The following is a 23,538-nucleotide window of genomic DNA, read 5'->3' as shown; positions in this document are numbered from 1 at the left end:
ACTAGCTGGGTTGAATCCAGTTGATTAAATATCCATGGACAAACCAGTCAATCCTGTTGACAGGCTCAACCTCATTAATCTCTTGGTGTGGACCATTACGAGTTAAGTTTAGTGATCAATTTACATGATTTTCCACAGAGGTAAAATGAATATATAAAATGCTTCTAAAGGCACTACAGATTACTAATTCATTCCAGAGGCTGTATAAAGGGCTTAATCTCAACTGTTGCATGTAGATTTTTTTTTTTTAAATAAATACCCAACCGAGGAAGAAGATTTTGTATGTTTTTAGGTAATTGCATGCCAAGGGTCATAATATTTATAGTCTAGAATTTCTTTGGCCACTGAAATTTCCTTGTCAAGTTTCTAAATACACTGTTTTCAAGTTACTGTGTATTAGTTAAACATACATTTTTTTTTTTAAGCCAGAACCTTCTCTTTTCAGTTGCTTGATAATGTGGAAAATAAGATGAAAGGCACGTGTGTAGAAGGCACCATACCTAAATTATTCAGAGGCAAGATGGTGGTATGTGATGACCAATTTTAAAGAACAATTTTTAAAATACTTTGAAATGCTAATTTTTTAATACCAGTATTTAAGCCACCTTATTTTCCTTGTAGTCCTACATCCAATGTAAAGAAGTAGACTATCGGTCTGATAGAAGAGAGGATTATTATGATATCCAGCTGAGTATAAAAGGAAAGAAAAACAGTAAGTTTCGTGTACATGATACCAGATTTTGATAATTTCTGCTTTGGTTTAATGTTTCACTTAAACAAGTGCTTTTGTTGAAATATACCATGATGCAGAAAAGTGCCCAAAAAGACACATGCTTGTAAACCCTATGCAGATCAAGAAATAGAGCATTGATTGGCACACAGAAGTCCTGCCTTGTCCTTTCTCAGCCACCACCTCTCCCTCAGAGGAAAGCATTGTTTCTAGCACCTTAAGTTTACATGTTTTAAATGTGTGCTTAAATGGAATCACGTCTTCCTTCACTCAGCATTTTATCTTTGAGATTTATCTGTGTTGCAAAGAGCAATAAATCTAGTTCCTGTCACTCCATCATGACATACTCTGGATAGCAGCTCTGTGTTGGATGCTGAGATCTTTGCCCAGTGTTAGCCTGTGTTTTCACTCTCAATGTTGCTGTTGGTTAAACAGTTTCTTAGTGAAATCCAGTGCATCCGTCTTTGCATTTTGTGTCCTAAGAGATTTTTGCCTATCCTAAAAGTCATGGATGTTCTGTTATCTTCTAGACCCTTTATTGTTTTGTCTATCCTATTTATCTACACTCTACCTGAAGCAGTTTCTGTGTGTGGTAGGTCATCTTGATTGCTCCCCGCCTTCTACCCCATATGGCTGTAGCTCTGCAGTGTACCTTTGCCATCAGTCAGCACTCATATTTGTGTGGGTCTGTTTCTGGACTCTTGTTCCATTGGTCTGTTTATCCTTGGGCCATTTCCACACAGTGAAATAATTGTAGCCTTAAAATAAGTGCTTTGGTCAAAATTTGCACTTAACAGTTAAAAGTTTTTAAAACTCTGAATCTTTCCCTCCATGTTACCATTTGTAATGTCCTTAAGAAACATGCCCATGTCCTTAGCATTTATTTGCTCCTGTTGCTGGGTTAGTGACAGTGGTAATGGCACATTGAGCTACAGTCTTCAGGGGATGCTGTTCACAGCTTTATTTACTTTTTCTTCTCTATTACTTTTACATATGTGTGTGTGTGTATATATATATAAATAATAATACCTGGAATGACTAGGTTATCTAAGGTTCAGTGATCACCTTGGTTGACTTTTCTCTGTCTCTGTTTAGTCTTCGAATCATTTGTGGATTATGTGGCAGTAGAACAACTAGACGGTGACAATAAATACGATGCCGGGGAGCATGGCTTGCAGGTAACTTGGAAATTTTGTGCCTGTATCCCGTTTTAGCATTTCCCTTTTATTTCTAAACATTTTGTCTAACAGTGAATTAAACATTCAGTAGTCCTGTTTCATATGTTTCTGGACGCTGTATATTAGGGAGCCGATTGTATTGTTTGCAAAAGTGGAGGGAAGGGAGCAGCCATCAGGATGTTGGAGTGTTGCTTGCTCCTCAGAGGTAGAGCTGCCACCCTGCACATTTGAGGGTCTGTCAGAGTTATGAGGTGTTTTCTTGTTCATCCACTGCTCCTCACCTCCTGATGTCAGTGCTGGAGATTTCTTTCAGCATCAAAAATAGAATTTCTTTCACTTGTACTTCATTCTTGTGGCAATGGATTTCTAGAATGAGAAGTGCATTCTCTGTGCACTCCACAAGTACTTGGTGGCCTGCTTGTTCCTGCATGGCCCCAACAAGGCTTTGGGCTTCTGGCAGGGCAGCAAGCATTGTGAGCATGCGGCCAGCCCACGTCAGACAGCACAGGCAGGACACAGATTGTGGTTCAGGTTCCTGGCTGCTGGCCAGGCCAGCCTTTTTGGAGCCACAGTGTCCTTGTGGATCCAGCGATCCAGGATCTGCGTTGCAAGCTCATAACCTTGACTCAGTCTTCAAATAAAATAGCTGGTTGAAATTCTCAGCCTGTTCTGTGCTTACAAGCCTGCCAGTTTGTGAATCACAGTGCCAACATATCTGTTTGGCAACGGGCACAGATTGGGTGTTCTCAGGCCTGGACAGACCATTCAGGATACCAAATGGTAGATCAGAAAGTCGTTTCACAAACAGTAATCAGAACAAAGTCAACCTGATGTGCTTCAGAAACATTTCAGTCAACTCACAGAATTGCCTTTACCCACCCTGAGTATTTTGGGGTCGGGGTAAACACTGTGTATTTTAAATCATCATCACCGTGGGCGGTGGTGAAGAAATGGAATACTTTTATCTTTCAAGTTGTATTTAAAACATGGCATTCCTTTCTGTGGAGTAGGTTCCTGAGTTTTTGTTTTCATCTTTGCAGAGACACCCTAGCTTCTCAAAAGCACTAATGTACAGTGAAGCACATTGCCACACAGGTGTGCCTTGGCACAGCTGCCTGTCATCTAGGTGCACATTCCCCGCACATGGCTGCAGGTGCGGGTTTATGGCTGAAGAAGGAAAGTTTAGAAATACAGCCGTTCACGAAATGTGTGACAAGGGCCCCCAGTGGCCTGGTGGTGGCTGAGGTTACCAAGGGCTGGCTTCAGAAGAAAAGAGAGTTGGCAGAGGAAGGGCAGAACTAGGTTAGAGGGGTGAGAGGACAGTGACTTGAGTCCCTCCAGAGTGGCCTTGTTTAGGGGATGGCTTGGTAGGGTTAGGGGTGCTGTAGCACAGAAGCCGGCAGTAGCAGTAAGGTGTGTTGGTAGGTCAGAGGGCTTTGCTGTACCTAAATCCGAACATGTGGGAAGGCAGAATTGAACAGTAAGCACTGAGCGTGTGCCCCGGAACACGTGACACTTACCGAATCATCACAGCAGAGCCCCTGGGGACGGAAACTGCCCTTTGGATCCTCCGGCCCTTAACTGCCCATTTGTTCTTGTTCTGTTCAGGTGTTCAATAGCATCCCTCATTTTATGTAATTGTAGTCACAGTTTTCTGCTTTTCCATTTAGTGATTTTTCCGTGTTTCGCCATATTTTTCATAATGCTTACCATCTGTATGATACTGCAGCAAATGACTAACTCTCAGTTTACCTAACTGTTCCTGGTTTTGGACATCGAGAAAGAACACAATCCAAAGACAGGAAACTCCCATATGCGGTGTTGCAGCTTTATTTTAAACAGCAGAGGCACGTGCTGCAGACCTAAACAGACATTCTAAAGGCACCTAGGTGGCTACCTGGATCCCCGCTGGAAGTCCCCACACATGTTCCAAACTTGCTGAAAAGCTATTGCTCTCATTGCTTCAAGAACAAGTAGAGGTGAACTAAATTTGCGTTTCTTTTTCAATGTTCAGGAAGCAGAGAAAGGTGTGAAATTCCTAACATTGCCACCAGTGTTACATCTACAACTGATGAGATTTATGTATGACCCTCAGACGGACCAAAATATCAAGATCAATGATAGGTAATCTATAGCAACATGTGAAAGTTAAGATTTAACCGTAATCCTGATTTAGGGGGTCACTCTCAGTACTAAAAGTCTTTATGTTTCAGTCTGATCTCTGGTTTACTTAGCTTTCGCTTCTGTCCAGGTGTCCCAAGAACCGTAACTTTAAAGGGGTGGTTTCACTGAAGAGATTTGGGAGGCTGCTGCTTTCTCATTGTGTCTCCTTTCAAGGATACTTTGCCCAGATCCCCTCTGTGCTGTAGCAGATGAAAGTCCATGAGGATACACTTCTTTCTGCTTCACAAGTTTTGCACTCACCAGGTTTTCTAATAAATTCGTTCTTGGCCGGAATGTAGATGTTACCTCAGATGTGGAATTTGGTATTAGTGTATTTGTTGAAGTAAGATTCTGCAGTATTTTATAACTTCTCAGTTGCTGTTGACTTGTAGAATGTGCTAGAATCTTTAAGAATGCTGAAGTGGTGGGTGTTTGTGTCGTCGTTGTGTCCCGTGTCCCGTCCCCCCCACCCCCCACTTCAGGCGGTGTTTTCCAGACTTTAAAGTCAGGGCTTGAACCAGTTCGGTCCAGTTCCAACCCCTGCTGAGAATCTGCATGTCTAACAAGTTCCCAGGCGATGCTAATGCTGCTGGTTAGGGACCAGTTCAGAGAACCACTAGTAGAGCAGTGGTTCTCAAAATTTATTACACATAAGAATCACCTGGGGATCTTGTTAAACTGTAGATTCTGATTCAGTATGTCTGGAGAGTGGGTATGCAGATTCACGATAGGGGTTTGAACTGGTTTGAAGCCCTGCTTAAAATACCAGATACAAGAGTGATACTCTGTGCTACTTTATCTGGTTTTCAGTACAGAATTTTTATCCTAATTAGTTTATGCACCAATAGGACAGAGGTTGGTCAGCCGCCCTTCACATTTGAGGGAGAGTTCAGCCAAATCAGATGATCCACCAGCAGCTGGATCTTTGTTCCCCCTTTCTCATCCCTTACTGTGGAAGCATAACTGCCTTGATCAGGCCCTCTGGTGGGCAGCCCATGGGTCAGTTCCAACCTGCCAGTGTGTTCTGTTGCATTCTTGGCTTGTTTTTATTTTTGTTGGAATTAGTTGCCCACATTTTAAAGATCACAAGATTGCACCGTAAAAATGCAGATTTCTGGCATTTCAGGAAATCTGCGTGGTGGCTGCCCCTTTAGGTGTGCCTTTCTGCCTTGACCCACCTGCCTTGCCTCACTTTCTTTCCTGGCCTCTGAAGGCATTTTTAAGTTGGCAACCCCAGATGATTAAATTTGACCATGTAAGCCATACTTTTATGAAGTAAATGACTTAAAACCAAGTCCTTAGAAACCATCAGGCGGTGATGATTCTTCACACGTTTTCCCTTTCCAACTTTGATTTTTCCATGTTTCTTCAACTGCAGTATCTTCTTAGTGGTCTAACTCCTGGGCCTTCAGAATCATTCATTAATACATTCAGAATTGCTCACATTCTAGAAAACTCAGTGTGCGTTTATTACAAGACCGACTTGTGTAACGTCCTTGAATTTAAAGCTGTTGGATATCACAGTGCTTTATAGGCATTTTTATCATCAATCTAGCTTCAGATTTTGTAGTGATATATGAAGAGTTAACTTGTCCTAATGCATAGGGGTTACCTCGGAAGTAGTCGAGAGGGCCTTCCAAGTTAAATTCGTATTTCCTTTTCCCAAGAAAGATGAGCCAGTTAGGAGGCCTGTTGACAGTAAATAAAGCCCAGCAGTAAAGTGTTTTACGTGGAAATGGAAGCAGCATTTCTCTAAAAATGTTTTTTCATAGGTTTGAGTTCCCCGAGCAGTTACCACTGGATGAATTTTTGCAAAAAACGGATCCTAAGGACCCTGCCAATTATATTCTTCATGCAGTCCTGGTTCACAGTGGTGATAACCATGGCGGACATTACGTGGTTTATCTGAACCCCAAAGGGGACGGCAAAGTAAGTGCAGGGCCAGGGGGCGGGGTTGAATGTGAGGTGGTGGGATGTTTCGGATACTGAAGCCAAACCTCAGTCTTTTCCTGTTCCTGCTTGGTGGGCTTGCTAGATCAGGAGTCTTCCGTGGCCTCTGGTTTAGCTATATGTTCTCTGGCTGCTATAATGTGTGCTGCTCTCCTGTCCTATTAGTTGGTAATACTTTAAAGGTGAAAAATAAATGAGTGATGCATACTTCATGTATCCATCTCCCTATTTGTAACAAACAACAGGCCTTACAGAATTCTTTTATGTCTAATAAACCAGTTGCTGTTTGAGTCGATTCCAACTCAGGGCAACCCTCTGTGTGTCAGAGTGGGACTGGGCTCCATAGGGTGTTCAGTGGCTGATTCGTTGGAAGTAGATTGCCAGGTTTTCCTTCTGAGGCGCCTCTGGGTGGACTCCAACCATCGACCTTTCAGTTAGTAGTCAGGTGCTTAACCTTAACCATTAAGGACCCAGGGACTCCTTTATATCTCATACCAAACCAAAAACCAGGCCCCTTGCCAGTGAGTCCCTGTCATCTAACAGGAAGCACATATTTTCAGCTTATGTATAGAAACCAAATAATTATTCCATGCGTGCTGCCTGGTAATGCTCTGGGTGATGCCCCATAGTTCCCGCTCTCTCATGGATCTCCTCATCTGATCTTCACTGTGGCCCTTGGAAGTGTAGGCCTGTCGGGGTTGTGATGCCCATTTGGCAGACAAGGGTCTCAGGATCTCCGTCCAAGACCATAGGGCCAGTATGTGACAGAGCAGGGGTTAAGCCCCGCCTGGCCAATGTTGAGGGACTTTGATGGAGGGACCCCGACAGCACTGTTAAACACAACGGAGAGCACCTGTAACTGGAGTCTGTTACCTTTGAAAATGGCTTGATGCAACATGAAAAGATTGCAAAGAACTTGTTACGGACAAGCTATAGTGGCTTTTTTTTTTTTTACCCCCCATCAGACCCTTTACTTGTTGCCCTCAAATGTCATGGCATAGGATAAAACGTCCCATTTAATTTTATAACCCCGTCATGAAATTTCAGCTTTACTAGCTGAGTTAGGTGTACTCTAAATGGCTTTCTTAACTCCATAAAGAGTTGGTAAACAGCTGAGTTGAGCCAATTACAAGAACTACCAGCAGGTGAATGCCAACACTTGGCAGAGAATGTTGGATGGGGAAGGCCACAGAACTGAGTAGTTCTGTCAGAGGGATGCTTGGGGCCGCCCCGGTCCATGCCCTGCACGCCCTCACTTTGTGCTGGACGCTTGTCATGGTGCCTCATCTCTGCTGACGTCTTGCTGCTTTTCTTTGCAGTGGTGTAAATTTGATGACGATGTGGTATCAAGGTGCACTAAAGAAGAAGCCATCGAACACAATTACGGGGGCCATGACGATGACCTGTCTGTCCGACACTGCACTAACGCCTACATGTTAGTTTATATCAGGGAATCAAAGCTGAGTGAGTACACCTGGTTCTCGCATGTGTGCCCGTGGTGCGCTTGCACAGTTGTCACCTGAACCCCTCAGCTGCCTCGTGACTTTATGCCACACCCTGTCCCCCTTACTCACAAGATCCTCCCCGGGCAAGCTGCGTTGGCCGTGGATTTTGATGTGGACCCCTGACACCACGTCATTTCCCTTTGATAGATTGTTAGTGATGACGTAGAGTGAGGGCCTTCTAAAGAGAGGAGAGGGGCCCTGGTGGCGCAGTGGTTAAAACCAAAAGGGTGACAGTTTGAATCCACCAGCCACTCCTTGGAAACCCAAGGGGCAGTTCTCCTCTCTCCCATAGACTCGCTGTGAGTTGGAATTGACAACAGCGGGTTTGGTTTTGGTTTTAAGGAGACGAAAGAAGCCCTGGTGGTGCAGTGGTTAAAGCACTTGGCTGCTAACCAGAGGTCAGTCGTTCAAACCAACTAGCCATTCCACGAGGGAAAGGTGTGGCAGTCTGCTTCCCTGAGGATAACAGCCGTAGAAGTCACGTGGCAGTTCTGCTCTGTCACGCGGGGTTGCTATGAGCCGGAATCGACTAGATGGCAGCGGGGGAAGAAGAGGAAGGTGGAATCTGCAGAAAGGTGAGAGAAGCCGCATTTGTCTCTGCAGGTGAAGTTTTACAAGCTGTCACAGACCACGATATTCCTCAGCAGCTGGTGGAGCGACTGCAGGAAGAGAAAAGGATCGAGGCGCAGAAGCGGAAGGAGCGGCAGGAAGCCCATCTCTACATGCAAGTGCAGGTCAGCCACCAGCCTTCTGGGGACCTCAGCTTGGGGGGTGGTGCAGGGTGCTTGGCTGCTGAGGGAGAAGCAGTTTCAAGCACGGGGGTAAACGCGACCCCTGCCCAGGAGTAACCGTTAACAGCTCAGGGTGATTGCGTCTGAGCTGCTCTGGGCAGCAGTTGGTGTTTTTAACACCTGGCCCCTTCGGTCAGCCTGGCAGGTACATATTGAGCGACTGCGAAGGCCAGTTTCCTGAGTTTGAAATTTCAGTCCAGTTCAGGAGTAAGGGCTTAGATGTGAGAAGTAACTTAGCCCACCAGGCAGAGCAGTGATAAATCGTGGGTTAGCGTGTTTACAAGACGCATGGGTGGCGGCTGAGCATGAGGTGTGGGAAGGGCAGAACCGGAGGGGCCGGTCCCAGGTGGGGCAGGAGGTGGAGGAGGTGGCGGGGGGCAGGACACAGAAGGAAGGTGGTCGGTCTCCACGAGAGCAGGTTCGTTTTCAGAGGCTTTTGGGAAACATGGAGAGGTATTTGTGTCAACCAGTTGAGTATCTGGAAAAGAGGTTCCTTGTGCATCCTGGCTGTGTCCTATTCGAAGATCCCCACACAGCTGGCTGTCTAGTTATATCTGCTTGTGGATGAGTTAAGGGTGAGGGACTGCTGAGACTAAAATCTGAAACGTAGGTTTTGTCTTGCATAAATAAATGTCTGATTTAGTTCTTGGTCATTTTGAGACTTTTCTCCCTTCTGGTCTTCTGAAGAAGTTGCTTTGAAACAGAAGTGCTTTTAGCGTGTTACCGTTTAAGCCTAGTCTTGACCAGCGGGGGTCTCGTTTTATTTTTCATGGCAACTGTAAGCTCTGTTCTGTGCTTTCATGCGTATTTCCAGATAGTCGCCGAGGACCAGTTTTGTGGCCACCAAGGAAATGACATGTACGATGAAGAAAAAGTAAAATACACTGTGTTCAAAGTGTTGAAAAACTCCTCGCTCGCCGAGTTTGTTCAGAACCTCTCCCAGACCATGGTGAGTCCTGGCCGTGCTGCTGGCCTGCTCTTACTTTGGCTCCCAAGTTCCACCTTCATTTTTCCAAGCTAGAAAAGACAGGATGCTGTGTTACCTTTTTGGGTAGGCACTGTGTCCTGGCCCTGCCCTAAAACAAGGCAGATAACATGGTAATATTTCCTGACTTGAGTTCTGAGTAGAAGAAAAATCCTGAGCTCTGAGGTTGGGTACAGAGAAACTCAGGGATTTCAGAAACACATTTCTGTCTTTTTGATGTAATTTTTCAGCAAAATCTGCAAAGAAGAAAGTTGAATGTGAATGCTAATCTTTTCCTTCACCTGTTTTTTTTTTTTTTTTTTTTCTTTTTTTTTTGGTGGACGACAGTGGGTGAGATGGGCACAATCCTGAAATTCTAGTGATTTGAAGGGTGGGGCACCGTTGTCCAATCCAAGAGGAGGGTTAAAATTATGATTTTTTTTCTTATAATCACAGAATCATTCATTGATATGGGATTAAAATGTGAGCTGGATTTGTTGTACTTTATTTTTTGTTAACTTTTTCAGGGATTTCCACAAGATCAAATTCGATTATGGCCCATGCAAGCAAGGAGTAATGGAACAAAACGACCGGCAATGTTAGATAATGAAGCTGATGGTAATAAAACAGTGAGTATTTCGCATACTGGCGTATCTCATCTGGAACTCTGTGGGCAGCTTTTTGTCCTCTGCAGTTATTGCAACCTGTTTCCCTTTGGGTCTGGTTAAGTAAGAGTTGGAGGTTTTCTCCAGTTCTCAAGTGTGATTTTTGCTCTGTCACCACGAGGGATTCGTATCTTCTGAAAGTAGTTTCTCTTTTGCAAATAGATGATTGAACTCAGCGATAATGAAAACCCTTGGACAATATTCCTGGAAACAGTTGATCCTGAGCTGGCTGCTAGTGGGGCAACGTTACCCAAGTTTGATAAAGATCGTAAGTGCCCATGAAATGCCCAGCTGCTTTTAGAGCAAGAGAGTTGGGGTCCTAGACTAAACACATAGGAGTTTTTCCCTCGCAGGAAAACCATGTTGATTAATTCCAGACGTGCTCAACAGATCCTTGCAGTGTTACGGCTTCTCAGTGAAGTCAAGGCCGATGGCGTCTCCTGGGGGCGTAAGGGAGTTGGCGTGTCATGGAACATCCTTAATCTCGGCGCCCATGTTTTGCTAATCACTTGGGTCTTCTGAATAGTCAACAGATGGTGTAAAACAGATGCCAGCTTCCATTTTCTGTCAAGGGCAGGCAGTAAATATTTTAGGCTTTATGGACCACCCTGCCCCTGCCAGAAGCTTCTGCTTCTCTCACGTGGAATTTGCCGTAGACAAGGTGTAAGTGAAAGAGCTGTCTGTGTGCCAGTATGGCTTCACTTGCAGCACAGGCGGGTCAGAGTTTGCTGACCCTTGCTGTGGAGTTACTGATTTTTATTGCTGCAGGTGGCCACTTCTCTGCCACAGCCACACAACTGTTAATATCAACCCCCTGGTAACACTGGGCTAGCCATACTTAGTGCCAGGTGTTGGAACCAGGGTTCCTAAGTTTACCACACTCACCACCCTATTTGCTGATGGTGAGTGAATGTAGCATTTCAGTGGTTTTGATGTTTGGAAGCTATTCTGCAGTCAAAGGACCAACCTCACCTGATGTAGTTAACTTCTTAGATGCCTTCAACTGGCATTTCAGGCTCACTGAGTTACCAAGCTTACTGTTAATTTCTTTAACATTGTAATGAGTGTAAAAATCCTAACAAAACCTGTTCATCAACCTCGTAGATGATGTGATGTTATTTCTGAAGATGTATGATCCCAAAACACGAAGCTTGAATTACTGCGGGCATATCTACACACCAATATCCTGTAAAATACGTAAGTCCTTGCCGCATGCATCTTCTGAGTCGATTTAGATCCAGTTCTGGTGTATTACAGCTATGGATTTTTTTCATCTTTTTTATTCTAGGTGACTTGCTCCCAGTTATGTGTGACAGAGCAGGATTTCTCCAGGATACTAGTCTTATCCTCTATGAGGTTTGCATGGTGGATTATTTCTCCATAGTCAGTATGTTCTTAGTAGTGTGGGGAAGTGCTTTTGTTTTTGCTAGCCCTGAATTCTTACTGTGGTCTCAGGTGATGCTGAGGACCACACTTTTAGATTTTCCATTAACATTTCAAGTGGGAAGAGTTGGGTGTCGAGAAAATACTGTGTGTGTGTGGAAATGGATATTAATGTACTTTATGACCTATATTCAACGTTAGGCAAACCTTGCGTTATAATGATTTCCTATCTTATAATAGGAAGTTAAACCGAATTTAACAGAGAGAATCCAGGACTATGACGTGTCTCTTGACAAAGCCCTTGATGAACTAATGGATGGTGACATCATAGTGTTTCAGAAGTACGTATTTTTTGAAGCATCGTGCTTAGTACTAGTATCAATTTTTTTTTCCCCTGTGAGTCCTAGAACCAGGAAACAAATTGTTTCTAGACTTTGACCCACGTTTTGTTTGAAGTATCTCAAAACGTTAACAGGAGTTGGCATCCTCTGGGTTTCGTACTTAGCGACAATGAACATGTTTGTCGTTTAATGCTCGTATTTTCTAAAAATATCTGTAGCAAATGTGATCACTGGTAATGAAATGGGAAAAGTCTTTATGAAGTAGCAAAATTGTTTTCCTACCTTTAAAATGTATGTAGTTCCTTAGAATGTGGTGATTTATTTAGGTAGGTACTTAGGTAACTTATTTAAATCTGTCTACATGTAAAACAAGGCACCCTGGTGGCACAGTGGTTAAGCACTTGACTACTAACCAAAAGGTTGGTTTGAACCCACCAGAAGCTCCACGGGATAAAGATGTGGCAGTCTGCTTCCGTAAAGATTACAACCTTGGAAACCCTATGGGGCAGTTCTACCCTGTCCTGTGGGGTTGTTACGAGTCAGAATCGACTCGAAGGCAGCGTGTGTGGACATGTAAAACAGGAGGATGGTGTCAGGCGCGCTGAGAGTCTGAAAACGGCTTGGTATTGCACTTGGCTTTCTGGGGACAGGGTTCTGAGGTCACAGGTCAAGAGCAGAGGTCGGCAGGCTTTTTGTTAAAGGGCCAGCTAGTAAATATTTCAGGCTTAGCAACTTCTCAGCCCTGCTGTTTGGCACAGAAGCCATAGTTTGCCAAGTTCTGGTTGAGAGAGAGGGCCTTGCCACGTGCCTGCCCCATGTGGGCAAGGCACCTCACCCTGAGACTGTACAAACAGGTTGGGGGTGGTGTTATCTTGGGGCTTATGTGTGTTTTTGTCAAGAGATCAAGGATGTAAAGCGTGAGCACAGTGCCTGGCCCAGAGCAGACCTGTGCACACAGCTGCCTTTACTGTGCCCTGCTTAAAGACAGCTGGGCTAGAGCCAAGTGGGAGCCTGACTTCCTGTTGGACTAGCATGGACTTTTCACTCAACCTGCAAACTGTCTTGTTTCCAGGGATGACCCCGAAAACGATAACAGTGAATTACCCACCGCAAAGGAATATTTCAGAGACCTCTACCACCGTGTCGATGTCATTTTCTGTGATAAAACAATCCCTAATGATCCTGGATTTGTTGTTACGTTATCCAATAGAATGAATTATTTTCAGGTATTTGATAAATCCTTTTTCCCTTCAGATTCCACACCAGAAAGCCCAATTTCTTTTTTAAAATACTTGCCAAAGAAGCTGTCTTACGGGTTTTCCCGTTGTTGGGGGACATTCTCAGGAGAAGTGGATCAGTACGAATACTTCCGTGGGAACAAGAGCTGTTCTTACCCGGCCCCCTTCTGTCCACTGGAGTTTTCGTCCCACATGGTCTTTTCTGCCCCTGGCAGAATGTGGTCTAAGAGGCGATGGTTTTAATAGCTCCTTTGCTGCAGTTACTAGATACCAAGTGTTTCTTTTTTACAAACTACTGTTAAAAAAAAATCAAAAAACAAAATCCGTAGGCCTTACATTAAAGTGAAAAGCCTTTTAAAAGCTCCTTTATCAGCCATGTGCTCCCATGGTGATACACTAAGGAGTTTGGTTTCTTCCTGTTACGTAGTGAAATTCTAGGGAATTTAAATTCACACTGTTTGTACCACGTTTCTCTAATAATGTGACCAAGTAACTAGTGATATGTTAAGCTTATCTGCGAATTTCACTTTTTTTCTTTCTGGAAAATATGAACCTTTTTTTGTCTTCTGGTTCATGTCCTCTTCCCAGGTGGCAAAGACAGTTGCACAGAGGCTTAACACAGACCCCATGTTGCTCCAGTTTTTCAAGTCTCAAGGGTAAGCGGTGTCCACGGACACTTGTCATCTGACCTTTACTGCATATCACAATGGTTCATTAAAACATCTCAGAACTGATTTTAATATGTAGCTAGCCACTTCACCTGACATACCATTTCTTGCTTAGTTTCAGATATAGAATTGTCACCACTCACAAAATGACCACACTACTGCAAAAATCTCAAAATAATTGACAGCCTCGTCTAAAACCAGACTTACAGTGTATACCTCATTCCCATGTCTCCCATGAGTCCTGCTGGGTCAGCCCCTGTCCAGATTCAGGGTGCTCTGTCGCCAGGCCAGAGAAGTGCTACAGTGGGACCACAGAGGGACTTAGGTCTCGGGAAATAGGCGTATCATAGTTAAACCCCACACCAGATCCAAACGTCAGGTGCACGCCCAAGAAGGCAGTGGTTTGCTTTGATGCTTACTCACGGATATTTGTTTTAGGCAAATGAACAGGTCATTTATTTATATGCTGTTTTCTTGTGTAGTTATAGGGATGGCCCAGGTAATCCTCTTAGACATAATTATGAAGGTACTTTAAGAGATCTTCTACAATTCTTCAAGCCTAGACAACCTAAGAAACTTTACTATCAGCAGGTATGAGTCCAAATTAATGTCACCGTGGGGAATAAAGACATGGCTCGGGCTGTTGGTAGAAGCTTGTCTAAAGTGACTCTCTCTTTTCTCAATAGCTGAAAATGAAAATCACAGACTTCGAAAACAGGCGAAGTTTTAAATGTATATGGTTAAACAGCCAATTTAGGGAAGAGGTAAGTCCCTTTTAATAGCTCAGAAAAAAGTTTTTTTTATTGGCACTTTTCGTTTTTAATTGGCACTTGCTTACTGTTTCTGCCTCCTCCATCCCCAGACCTTGGGAATGAAAACAGTAAGAGAAAAGTATGCTAGGGGAAAGTGTGTGTTAGTGCCCCGGGCCCAGAGCTAGAAGACTTGACTGCGGCTCTTGTGGTTAGCCCTGTCTTCCTGCCTGCTCTCCGTGGCCTATGAGGTGAATAACAGGGTCGAGCCACCAGAATCCTCCAGTGACCGTTTCTGGCTGACGAGGAGGTCTTGAGGTTGGTACATGGCCGCTTGGCCCAGAGCAGCATCATTCTCAAACACCAGTACCAAACCTGAAAGGAGCTCATCAGACGTGTACTGTCATGGACTCACTGCCCCTTGTTTCTGAAGTTACTGTCTCATGCTTGCTCCCGACAGGAGTCATGTCCAGCCATACTTTTTCTTTAAATCTGTGCTGCTAAGCCCCTTCCTTCCTCTCAGTTGTATTTTTTGGGCAAAAAAAAAAAAAAAAACACTTCATCTAGTTAGGCGATTGTTCCAGCTAGTCTTTACCTATATGGATCCCAGGTCATTAACCTTCCTAGCTCTACCAGGATGGAGGGAGCAGAGGAGACACGCGCCACAGATACCTTCCTCTGTGTGGAGTTAATAAGGGCGGCATGACAGAGCACACCTCTGGTCCTTTACCTGGATGAGCTTTGTCTCCCTTGCTCATTGTGCTGAAAGCCGGGAAGGCTTTTAGGTGACCTTTCGGGGGGATCGTTCCTGAAAAGCTGTTCTGTAAATACAAGCTTTGTGCCTCAATATGGCAGTCTTCAAATTCCCTTCAGCCCTGGTTTGTACCCCTTTTGGGCCCCATTGTCCCACCATGTGTGAACTCAAAAGCCAGGGGCCATACAACTATTAGTCTCTACTTGTCTGGAATAAAAGAGAAAGAAGAAAACCAAAGATTCAGAGAAGAAATTAGTCTGCAGGACAAATAGCCTGCACAAACCACAGCCTCATCTACCCTGAGACCAGAAGAACTACATGGTGCCCACCTACCACTACTGACCATTCTGATCGGGGCCACAAGAGATGAATTCTTATAGAATGGAAGAAAAATGTGAAACAGAACATCAAATTCTTAAAAAGCCCAGACTTACTGAACGAGTTAAGACTAGAGGACTCCCTAAGACTATTGCCCTGAGATACTTAAACTTTAAACCAAAATTATTCCTTGAGGCCACCTTTTAGCGAAATAACTGATTGATTCGTAAAATAAAGAATATCACCTGCGAGTAATGAGCTCCTTTAAAAAATCATCTGTATGAGACCAAATGGTCAAAAATTTCTCCAAAGTAAAAATGAGAAAGCAAGAGGGCAGGGAAACTGGAGTACTGAAAACGGACCAACCAGAATGGAATGAATGAGAGTAATGACACAAATGTGACAGATGTAACCAATATCACTGAATAATTTGTGTAGAAACTGTTGTATGGGAATCTAATTTGCTGTGAAACTTTCTCCTTAAACAGTAAAATACTGTTTTTTTAAAAAAGAGGCCACAAGTCCATGGGAGTGTTGATGAGAATGTGGTAGGCCAGCCAGAGGCCGTTGAGAACAACCGTTGCGCCAGTGTTCTCTCCTGGAGCAAAGATGGTGTGTGGTAGCAGAGACCTTTTCTGTTTCCTCTAAAAGTGCTGACTTCATTCTGTCGTTACTCAGGAAATAACACTATATCCAGACAAGCACGGCTGTGTCCGGGACCTGCTAGAAGAATGTAAAAAGGCTGTAGAGCTCGGGGAGAAAGCATCAGGGAAACTTAGGCAAGTATTTCCTGAAAAAGAGGCAGGCGGCTGGAGGGCTGCATGGCCCAAAATAGCATTAGTGGAAATTAAACACTGACAGGGCCCACAAGGTGATTCCCAGACTCACTTTTCAGTCAGTCTTTTACAGAAGTTTACAAATACTTTAGAATTAGAAGCCATTTTCTTCTTCCTTCCTTCCCTGACTCCCGATATTAACTAGCTGTACTAAAAAGGTGTGATGAGATCCAGGTGAAAAAGGCAAGCTGAGGGCAGATGTGGCTCAAAGTGAGCCATCACCTGAAACCAGAAACTGTGACTCCTGATTGTAGTTGAGGAATGGGTCCCGACTGACCTGTTCAGCCAGCGTTTTCTCCCAGGCCTTGGACAGTTTTTACCCCAGAGAATTCAGCACTATTCTTACCCTTTACCCTTTGGCCTCACAGTCAGCTTGGCTATTTGGTTCCCAAAATGTTGTCTTGGTAATACTAAGCGAAGAATGAGACCTTTATCCATTCTCTAAACAGCAAGTGAGAAAAATGGCAGTCCTGCCTATTTTGAATTTATGTGGGAAAAGTTTACACAGCTCTGCGAGATTCACTGTAGCCGACAGCTCTGTGACCAAGCTGGGTTAAGTCCAGCCTGGCTCAGACACGGAGGTTCCTCTTCAGAGTCTCCTTTAATCACAGGACCTTGAGGAGTTTGCTGTTTTTCTGCGCAGTCACCCAGCCAATATCTGTCTCCTTCCCAAATATACCTGCTCTTGACGGTTCAAATCCTCTTTAAAAAGAAAAAAATGGCAGCAAATCTTGGTAGTCCCATAGACAGATTGCTTCCTAGAAACCTGTTAGTTTGCGTGATTAAGCAATCATGTCCCCCCCCCCCCCCCCGCCCCAGATGAACATGTATAGTTTATTTTCTCTCTTACTTTATTCTCTTTGTTCAGGCTGCTAGAAATTGTAAGCTACAAAATTATTGGTGTGCATCAAGAAGATGAACTATTAGAATGTTTATCCCCTGCAACGAGTCGAACGTTTCGAATAGAGGTAACGGCTCTTTGTTGAGAAAATTCCCGAACTCTCAGGGGTGGCATGGCCCACTGGCTTCTTGTTTAAATCTCAAAACAACATGCAGAAGTGACTTTGGTTTGTAATTACCAGTAGTTGAAATGATTCTTGAGGTGTCGTTTTATTCTTTCAGATTCTAAGGAATTAATGTTAAACCTGGGCCACCAAGTGAGTCTAGGCAGAAACTGTGGGTCCCTGTGGGGTTCAGAGCTGCCACTGTTTCCACAGTAACTAGATGATACGTTTGGTCTCTTAAAACTCAGTGTTTCCTCCTATGGAAATTGACATCTACTCTGGCTCTGAACTTTCCTTGTGCCACCTAGACCAAAGCGTGGTACCTGGGCAAGAATATGACGTGAAGTCCTGAAGTAGCATGTCAGAGTGGAAGCAGGCCGCTTGGTCTACACTAACTGCACTTCACTCCTGTGGGTTTATGATGTGTCCACAGGAAATACCTTTGGACCAGGTAGACATAGACAAGGAAAACGAGATGCTGATCACAGTGGCACATTTCCACAAAGAGGTTTTCGGAACGTTTGGAATCCCGTTTTTGCTGAGGATACACCAGGTAAGTTGTTTTTGTAGTAGCTCTGAGCACCTTGCATCAAAACCTGATGCCTTCCGTCATTTTTGAGTCACTGTCATTGCTGGGTAGTTGACGTGGCGTCCACGTGGGCTGTGAGGACACGTGAGCGTGAGCACACGTCCTTTCCGTTCGCAGGGCGAGCATTTCCGAGAAGTGATGAAGCGGATCCAGAGTCTGCTTGACATCCAGGAGAAGGAATTTGAAAAGGTGCGCGCTGCCCTGATGCTCCTGTGTGATTTAAGTGGGAGTGTGGCCGAGTCTTGACTAATGAGGCGGCTGGCAGGGTTTTGCCAGAGGTATGGGTTTTGCTCATATCCGGAATTAATGAAGGAGTTCTACTTTTTGTTTTTTAGTTTAAATTTGCAATTGTAATGATGGGCCGACACCAGTACATAAACGAAGATGAGTATGAAGTAAACTTGAAAGACTTTGAGCCTCAGCCCGGTAAGAGCCCTCGCCCCGGATGCGGCTTCCTAGGTGTGGGTCGAAGTTAAGCAGTGGGGAGGCGGATGGACAGCCCTGGGTGCAAGTCCCAGTCTCCTCCTCCTGCTACAGTCCAGTGGCCTGGGCTTGTTTGCCCCTCTCTGAGGTAGCAGCGTATAATCTCTTAATTCTCTTGAGGATTATAGCACTTAGCATGCATTAAAGTAAACCCATTCCCTTTGAGTCATTTCCAACTCAGAGCAACCCTGTAGTACAGGGTAGAACTGCCTTATAGGGTTTTCCAGGCTGTAATCTTTATGGGGACAGACTGTCACATCTTTTTCCTGCAGAACTGCTGGTGGGTTCAAACCATCGACCGTTCTGTTAGCAGCCGAGCGCTTAACCACTGTGCCACCAGGGCTCTTTTGGCATGTATTAAACACGGGCTAAACGGGGACTTAAAAAATTAAAACTCAGGGTCGAGGTGTTGGTGGCTCCATGTGAGTTGTCAGGAGACCTGATATACTACTTCTGACAAGTTGTTCAGATGCCCATTTAGGGCGGGGGTCCTCAATGCCCCTGGTGAGCACGGGGCTTAGAAGTTCGTGCTTCATAACAGGGTGAACTGTGCTTTCGGCTGCCCAGGCCCTGGGCGTGCTCCGTCTCAATTGCTTTTTCTCTCCCACCAGGCAACATGTCTCACCCTCGGCCTTGGCTAGGGCTTGACCACTTCAACAAAGCCCCCAAGAGGAGTCGCTACACTTACCTTGAGAAGGCTATTAAAATCCATAACTGACTTCCTTACCTAGTGTGTCCAAGGCGAGGGAGCGTGCATGGGTGTGCGCCCCTTTTTAACAGCGTAGAACTTTGGTACACGTGCACTCTACCCGAAGTCTTCAGCAAGAGGATTTGCTGCTGGTGTTAATTTTATTTTGTCGAGGCTGTTGAGTTTGGCTTCTCTGTATCTATTGACTGCCCTTTTTGAGCAAAATGAAGGTGTTTTTATAAAGCTTGGATGCCAATGAGAGTTATTTTATGGTAACCACAATGCAAGGCACCTGTCAGCATAATGGGGGAAGAAGAGGTTAGTAGGACATGGGTCGCTGGCCAGAGGTCTCTAGACTGTTTATAGTTGGCATAAGCTGGCTGGCTGCTTCCTTGGGGGTCCCGTCCACCAACCCTGCAGCTGGTGAGTCTTATGTTTAGGCCCATCTGACTTAATTTCCTTCAATTATACTTCCAGTGACCTTTTGTGCACCTGTAAAGGCAAAACAAACTCACAACCTAATAAATAGCGATCTCTCCTTCATTGTGTGCATTGTCGGCCCTTCCTCGGGTTCACCTCCAGCTGCCTGGGGTCTCTTTAGGAACCTCGTCTCGCCTCCATCGGCCTCTGTGCCTCAGCCCTTCTGCAAAGGGGACGCATTGAATCCAGGCCTGGCAGACACGTGGGGTCTTTTATGCAACCGAAAACATTGTTCAGTACAATTAAGGTAGACTGCACTGCCTCATGGCAGACTTGATCTCCAGCGTTCATGAAAGCAGGTGAAAGGATTATAAATAGGTTGTCATTAAAATGGAACAGACAGAACAAAACAGGAGAGCCTTTTAGCAAGAGGGCATGCTCAGTAGTGGTTAGTAAGCTATTGACTTTGTAAAAAAAAAAAAATAATAAAGAGGAGGGGGAGAAAAGGAAAAATGAAATTGTATATTTAATGAATGAACATGTACGATTGACCGCTTGGAGGAGGGTTCTTTCTGTTGGGTGAGTCTGCAGAGACTCGCTGATGTCGATCCTCACCGTGTGTCGTTTTCATTTCCGTCCCAGCCTCATTTCCTCTTCCTTGGGAGCTAATGCAGCCACGTGTCTAGTTTTGAGTGCAGTAAAATAGAATCTGCAGATCACACTGATTTTTCCATCCTTCTCTGGTATTTTTTTGTTTTGTTTTGTTTTGTAGCTGCAGTGTACACCACCTCTTCCTGTATATTGCCTTTTTGCTGGAATATGTTGTATGTTGAATAAAATTTTCTATAAAAATTATAATTCAGTGAGTGACGTGGAAGTTGAGGAAGATTCTACTCTTCCCGAGAAGTAGGCTTGGGACCCCTTTTCATTTATTACAAGGTTTGACCAAGATGTATTTCACCCCCAATCTCAGTATTGCTGATATGTAATCTTGGGTTTCTGCCTTCAACTAGTACGTTTGAGCTAAGAAATAAAAGGTGTTCCAGGAGGGAGCCTTGTGCAGCTGAGATGACTGGAGATATTATTTACAGACGTAGGCATAGTCCAGGGGGAGGACCAGCATTCCAGAGTGGATGGAGTCTCCTGTCCAGTGCCCTGACCCTTGGTCTCTGGTCCAGTCCGCCCGGCTGGTATCCCACCTCGCTCACCACGTCCTGTTTGTGCCTTCGTGCCCGAGAGCTGCCTTCTGCAGATGGCCTGTCGCAGGGGCGCCCTCTCCCAGGGGGCTGCCCTCCCCTGCCACCCCAACCAGCCTCCAGCAAAGAAGTTGTGGCAGGGTAGCGAGGCTCATGCACCGTGTGTTGGTCTTTGAAAGAACGTGCAGGTGTTGGTTTTTTGGTGGGTTTTTTTGGCCAGAGGTTGGTTGTAGTCATAGGTAACGAAGCGTATTACTCTCCCTTATGATATTAAACAACTGTTTTTATAAAGAACTTTCTGTAATGTCTATGTCATGTGCTGCATTTACTTTTCCGTTCACTCCCAGTTACGGTCTCGAGTTTGGATTCATTAAACTGATTTTGGGGAGATGGGTAGAATTTTTCAATTAAAGGAAGAAAACTGCCTTTCGAACAGCAGGCTTGAAACCCTACAGATGTTTCTGCCTCTCCTCCCTCTGTCTCCACTGGTATCCATCCATTGATGTGATTGAGTCCTCCACAGTGGGCCCCTGGAAACCATGGAAACTGTGGTATGGTGCTCACAAGGGGCAGCAGTGCCTGTAGCCTGTCCCGAGTGGCACGGCCTTGTTTTAAAATGAAAAGAGCATCCAAGGGTACGGGCTTACGAAGTCTTCACCTTTAACAGTGCAGTCAGGCGCCTCCCAAACACTCCCCACCAGTCCGCGTTGGGGGCCACCTTTGAAACAAGCCCTTGGCATCTCTCGAGCTTCGGGCCGACTGTCTTGAGGACCACCGCAGCCAACAAGGAGAGGCACGTGTCTCCCGTTGTGTTTGCTGGATATTCTTATATTAAATAAATATGTAATTATGTTTAAAGAAACATCGTCTGTCTGTGTACTGCACGCTGGAAGTGCGGCTCCGGTGTGTAATGAAATGCCGAGGAGCATGGGACGTGGACTTTTGAGGGGTGTGTGGATCCCCCGTCTTGGGGTGGCCGTTGGGCCTGGAGCTCTGAGGGGCGCAGGCTGAAGCCCGGTCTAGATGCCACCTCCTGACGTGAGGCCTTAGCAGGACTTGCCTTGCACAGGAGGTCAGGGGCTGTTTGAAATTACACATCTCTCTCAATCCGCTCTTGTTTGAAGCAGATGTTGGTTGTCGGGTTGGTGTCTCGGAGTGAGATTTCTGAGGGGTCGTCAAATTTACTTAAGGTGCAAGTTTAAAACCACCTTCACAGCTAAAGGGAAGCCCTGGCGGCATAGTGGTTATAAGGTTTGGCTGCTGACCAAAAGATGGGCAGTTGGAATTCACCAGGCGCTCCTTGGAAGCCCCATGGGGCAGTTCTCCTCTGTTGTGTAGGGTTGCTATGAGTCGGAGTCGACTCGATGCCAGTGAGTTTCAATTTTTTGGTTTCATAGCTAAAGAGGATAAAAGGGAGAGCACCTTAACTCTTTCTGAATTGAGCTGAGGTTTGTAAATTAGACGTTCCTGATCCACTTTGTGGTTTGGGTTCATTAGGGTAGCGCCGAGGTTGGCAGACACTTAAATGTTTTAGACTGTGAGCCACGAAGTCTCCGGCGACTCCTTGCCTTTGCCGTGGGAAAGCAGCCAAGTACTTACAGGACTGGGTGTGTGTTCCAGTAAAACTTCACTTACAAACTTTGGAGTTTGCAGACCCCTGGATTAGAGGGAAGAAGTCAGGTGATGCAGTGGTTAAGCACTCGGCTGCTAACCAAAAGGTCAGCAGTTCAAACCCACCAGCCGCTCCGTGGGAGAAAGATGTTGCAGTCTGCTTCCATGAAAATTTACAGCCTTGGAAACCCTGTGGGGAAGTTCTACTCTGTCCTGTAGAGTTTCTGTGAGTTGGAATGACTCTGGCAATGTTTCTTGTTTTTTTTTTGGGTTGGTTGTTTTTGGATTAGAAGGAACAAGAGGCCATTTTGGAAATTTCACGGTTCAAAAGCACAGGCGTCTCAAATGAAGATTGCTGGAGTTGGCAACCTAGCGGGTAGATCCAGTGGTGGAGAAGGTTCATCAGAATGACCAGGAAGCCAGGCCCCACCCCTCACTAGGAACGTTCACAAACCTTCCAAAGATCAAGTCATAACCACATAGCCCGGAGTTTCTCATGTGGGTAATTGTGTAGCGTCTTACGTCAGTGTGCGGTTTTTGTGGTAAATAGGTAACAGCATTTGCCATTTCAACCGTCTTCTCATGTTCAGTCCGTGACATTGATTACCCCCCTCATGTTTGTCACAAGTCACCTTACGTTTCTGAGTGACCCAGAGACATTCTAAATCTGTGCTGTCCACAGCAGCAGTCCCACCCCACACATGCTGTCGAGCCCCTGACGGGTCAGTGAAGTGTAGGGGAAGGAAGGAATTTTTAACTTTAATTCTGATTTTAATTTAAATAGCCACATGTGGCTAACGCCCACCAACAGGACAACGTCTTTCTAACCAGATTTTCCTCACCTTGTGAGTTAAAATTCTTAGTCCGCCTGTGCAGGTGTAGAACGCTAACGTGCTAGAGTTGTGATTTTTATGATTTGTGACCTTCATTAAAGGAGGCCGTTCAGGGGCCTTCGTTCCTGGCAGGGAACGATGTCTGATCAGGAGAAAGCTCTGGAACTTTTGTTGTCTTGTGTGCTGTCTGCTCGCTCGCCCTGCCGGTCGGTAATGTTCAGAGTGAGGCCTTGAAGTCAGGCCCGCAGGTGGTCTGAGCAGAACTGTGTTCCCGTCCAGGGGGAGGTTCTGCTTCTGCCGGAGCTTCAGCAGCTCCGGGACCCACACAAGGGCAGAGAACAACCTTGGGGGCTATGTGATGAAGCAAAAACAAATTAGGATATGGGCATATGGCTGTTCATAACAAAATCCCTTCAAATTTGGTATATGTTTGAAAGTTTTCATAATGCTGAGAGGAGAAACAATGCAGGATTCAGACCAC

The 23,538-nt window shown here is 45.1% G+C and overlaps 1 protein-coding gene across 2 annotated transcripts in view; it reads left to right on the top strand.

Moving 5' to 3' along the window:
• The window catches only part of USP7 (ubiquitin specific peptidase 7), a 70,579-nt gene extending 49,148 nt beyond the window's left edge, over positions 1 to 21,431 (top strand). Inside the window, exons 9-31 of one of the 2 annotated variants that reach the window (XM_049902787.1) lie at positions 446 to 526; positions 622 to 712; positions 1,826 to 1,908; positions 3,923 to 4,032; positions 5,844 to 6,000; positions 7,341 to 7,485; positions 8,130 to 8,260; positions 9,132 to 9,266; positions 9,809 to 9,910; positions 10,109 to 10,214; positions 11,051 to 11,143; positions 11,235 to 11,302; positions 11,570 to 11,670; positions 12,743 to 12,896; positions 13,497 to 13,564; positions 14,059 to 14,167; positions 14,263 to 14,340; positions 16,076 to 16,176; positions 17,102 to 17,201; positions 17,671 to 17,790; positions 17,944 to 18,015; positions 18,162 to 18,252; positions 18,921 to 21,431. In XM_049902787.1, the coding sequence (XP_049758744.1) occupies positions 446 to 526; positions 622 to 712; positions 1,826 to 1,908; positions 3,923 to 4,032; positions 5,844 to 6,000; positions 7,341 to 7,485; positions 8,130 to 8,260; positions 9,132 to 9,266; positions 9,809 to 9,910; positions 10,109 to 10,214; positions 11,051 to 11,143; positions 11,235 to 11,302; positions 11,570 to 11,670; positions 12,743 to 12,896; positions 13,497 to 13,564; positions 14,059 to 14,167; positions 14,263 to 14,340; positions 16,076 to 16,176; positions 17,102 to 17,201; positions 17,671 to 17,790; positions 17,944 to 18,015; positions 18,162 to 18,252; positions 18,921 to 19,027 (2,403 nt within the window). In that variant the 3' untranslated portion in view covers positions 19,028 to 21,431. The remainder of the gene's footprint in view (positions 1 to 445; positions 527 to 621; positions 713 to 1,825; positions 1,909 to 3,922; positions 4,033 to 5,843; positions 6,001 to 7,340; positions 7,486 to 8,129; positions 8,261 to 9,131; positions 9,267 to 9,808; positions 9,911 to 10,108; positions 10,215 to 11,050; positions 11,144 to 11,234; positions 11,303 to 11,569; positions 11,671 to 12,742; positions 12,897 to 13,496; positions 13,565 to 14,058; positions 14,168 to 14,262; positions 14,341 to 16,075; positions 16,177 to 17,101; positions 17,202 to 17,670; positions 17,791 to 17,943; positions 18,016 to 18,161; positions 18,253 to 18,920) is intronic. The other variant, XM_049902786.1, reaches the window with a different exon arrangement.
• Positions 21,432 to 23,538: the final 2,107 nt, after the last annotated feature.

Source organism: Elephas maximus, chromosome 12 (genome assembly GCF_024166365.1).
Source record: "Elephas maximus indicus isolate mEleMax1 chromosome 12, mEleMax1 primary haplotype, whole genome shotgun sequence".
NCBI lineage: Eukaryota > Metazoa > Chordata > Mammalia > Proboscidea > Elephantidae > Elephas > Elephas maximus.
Note: the sequence above shows the minus strand (reverse complement) of the source record. Positions and strands in the feature narration are given on the sequence as shown.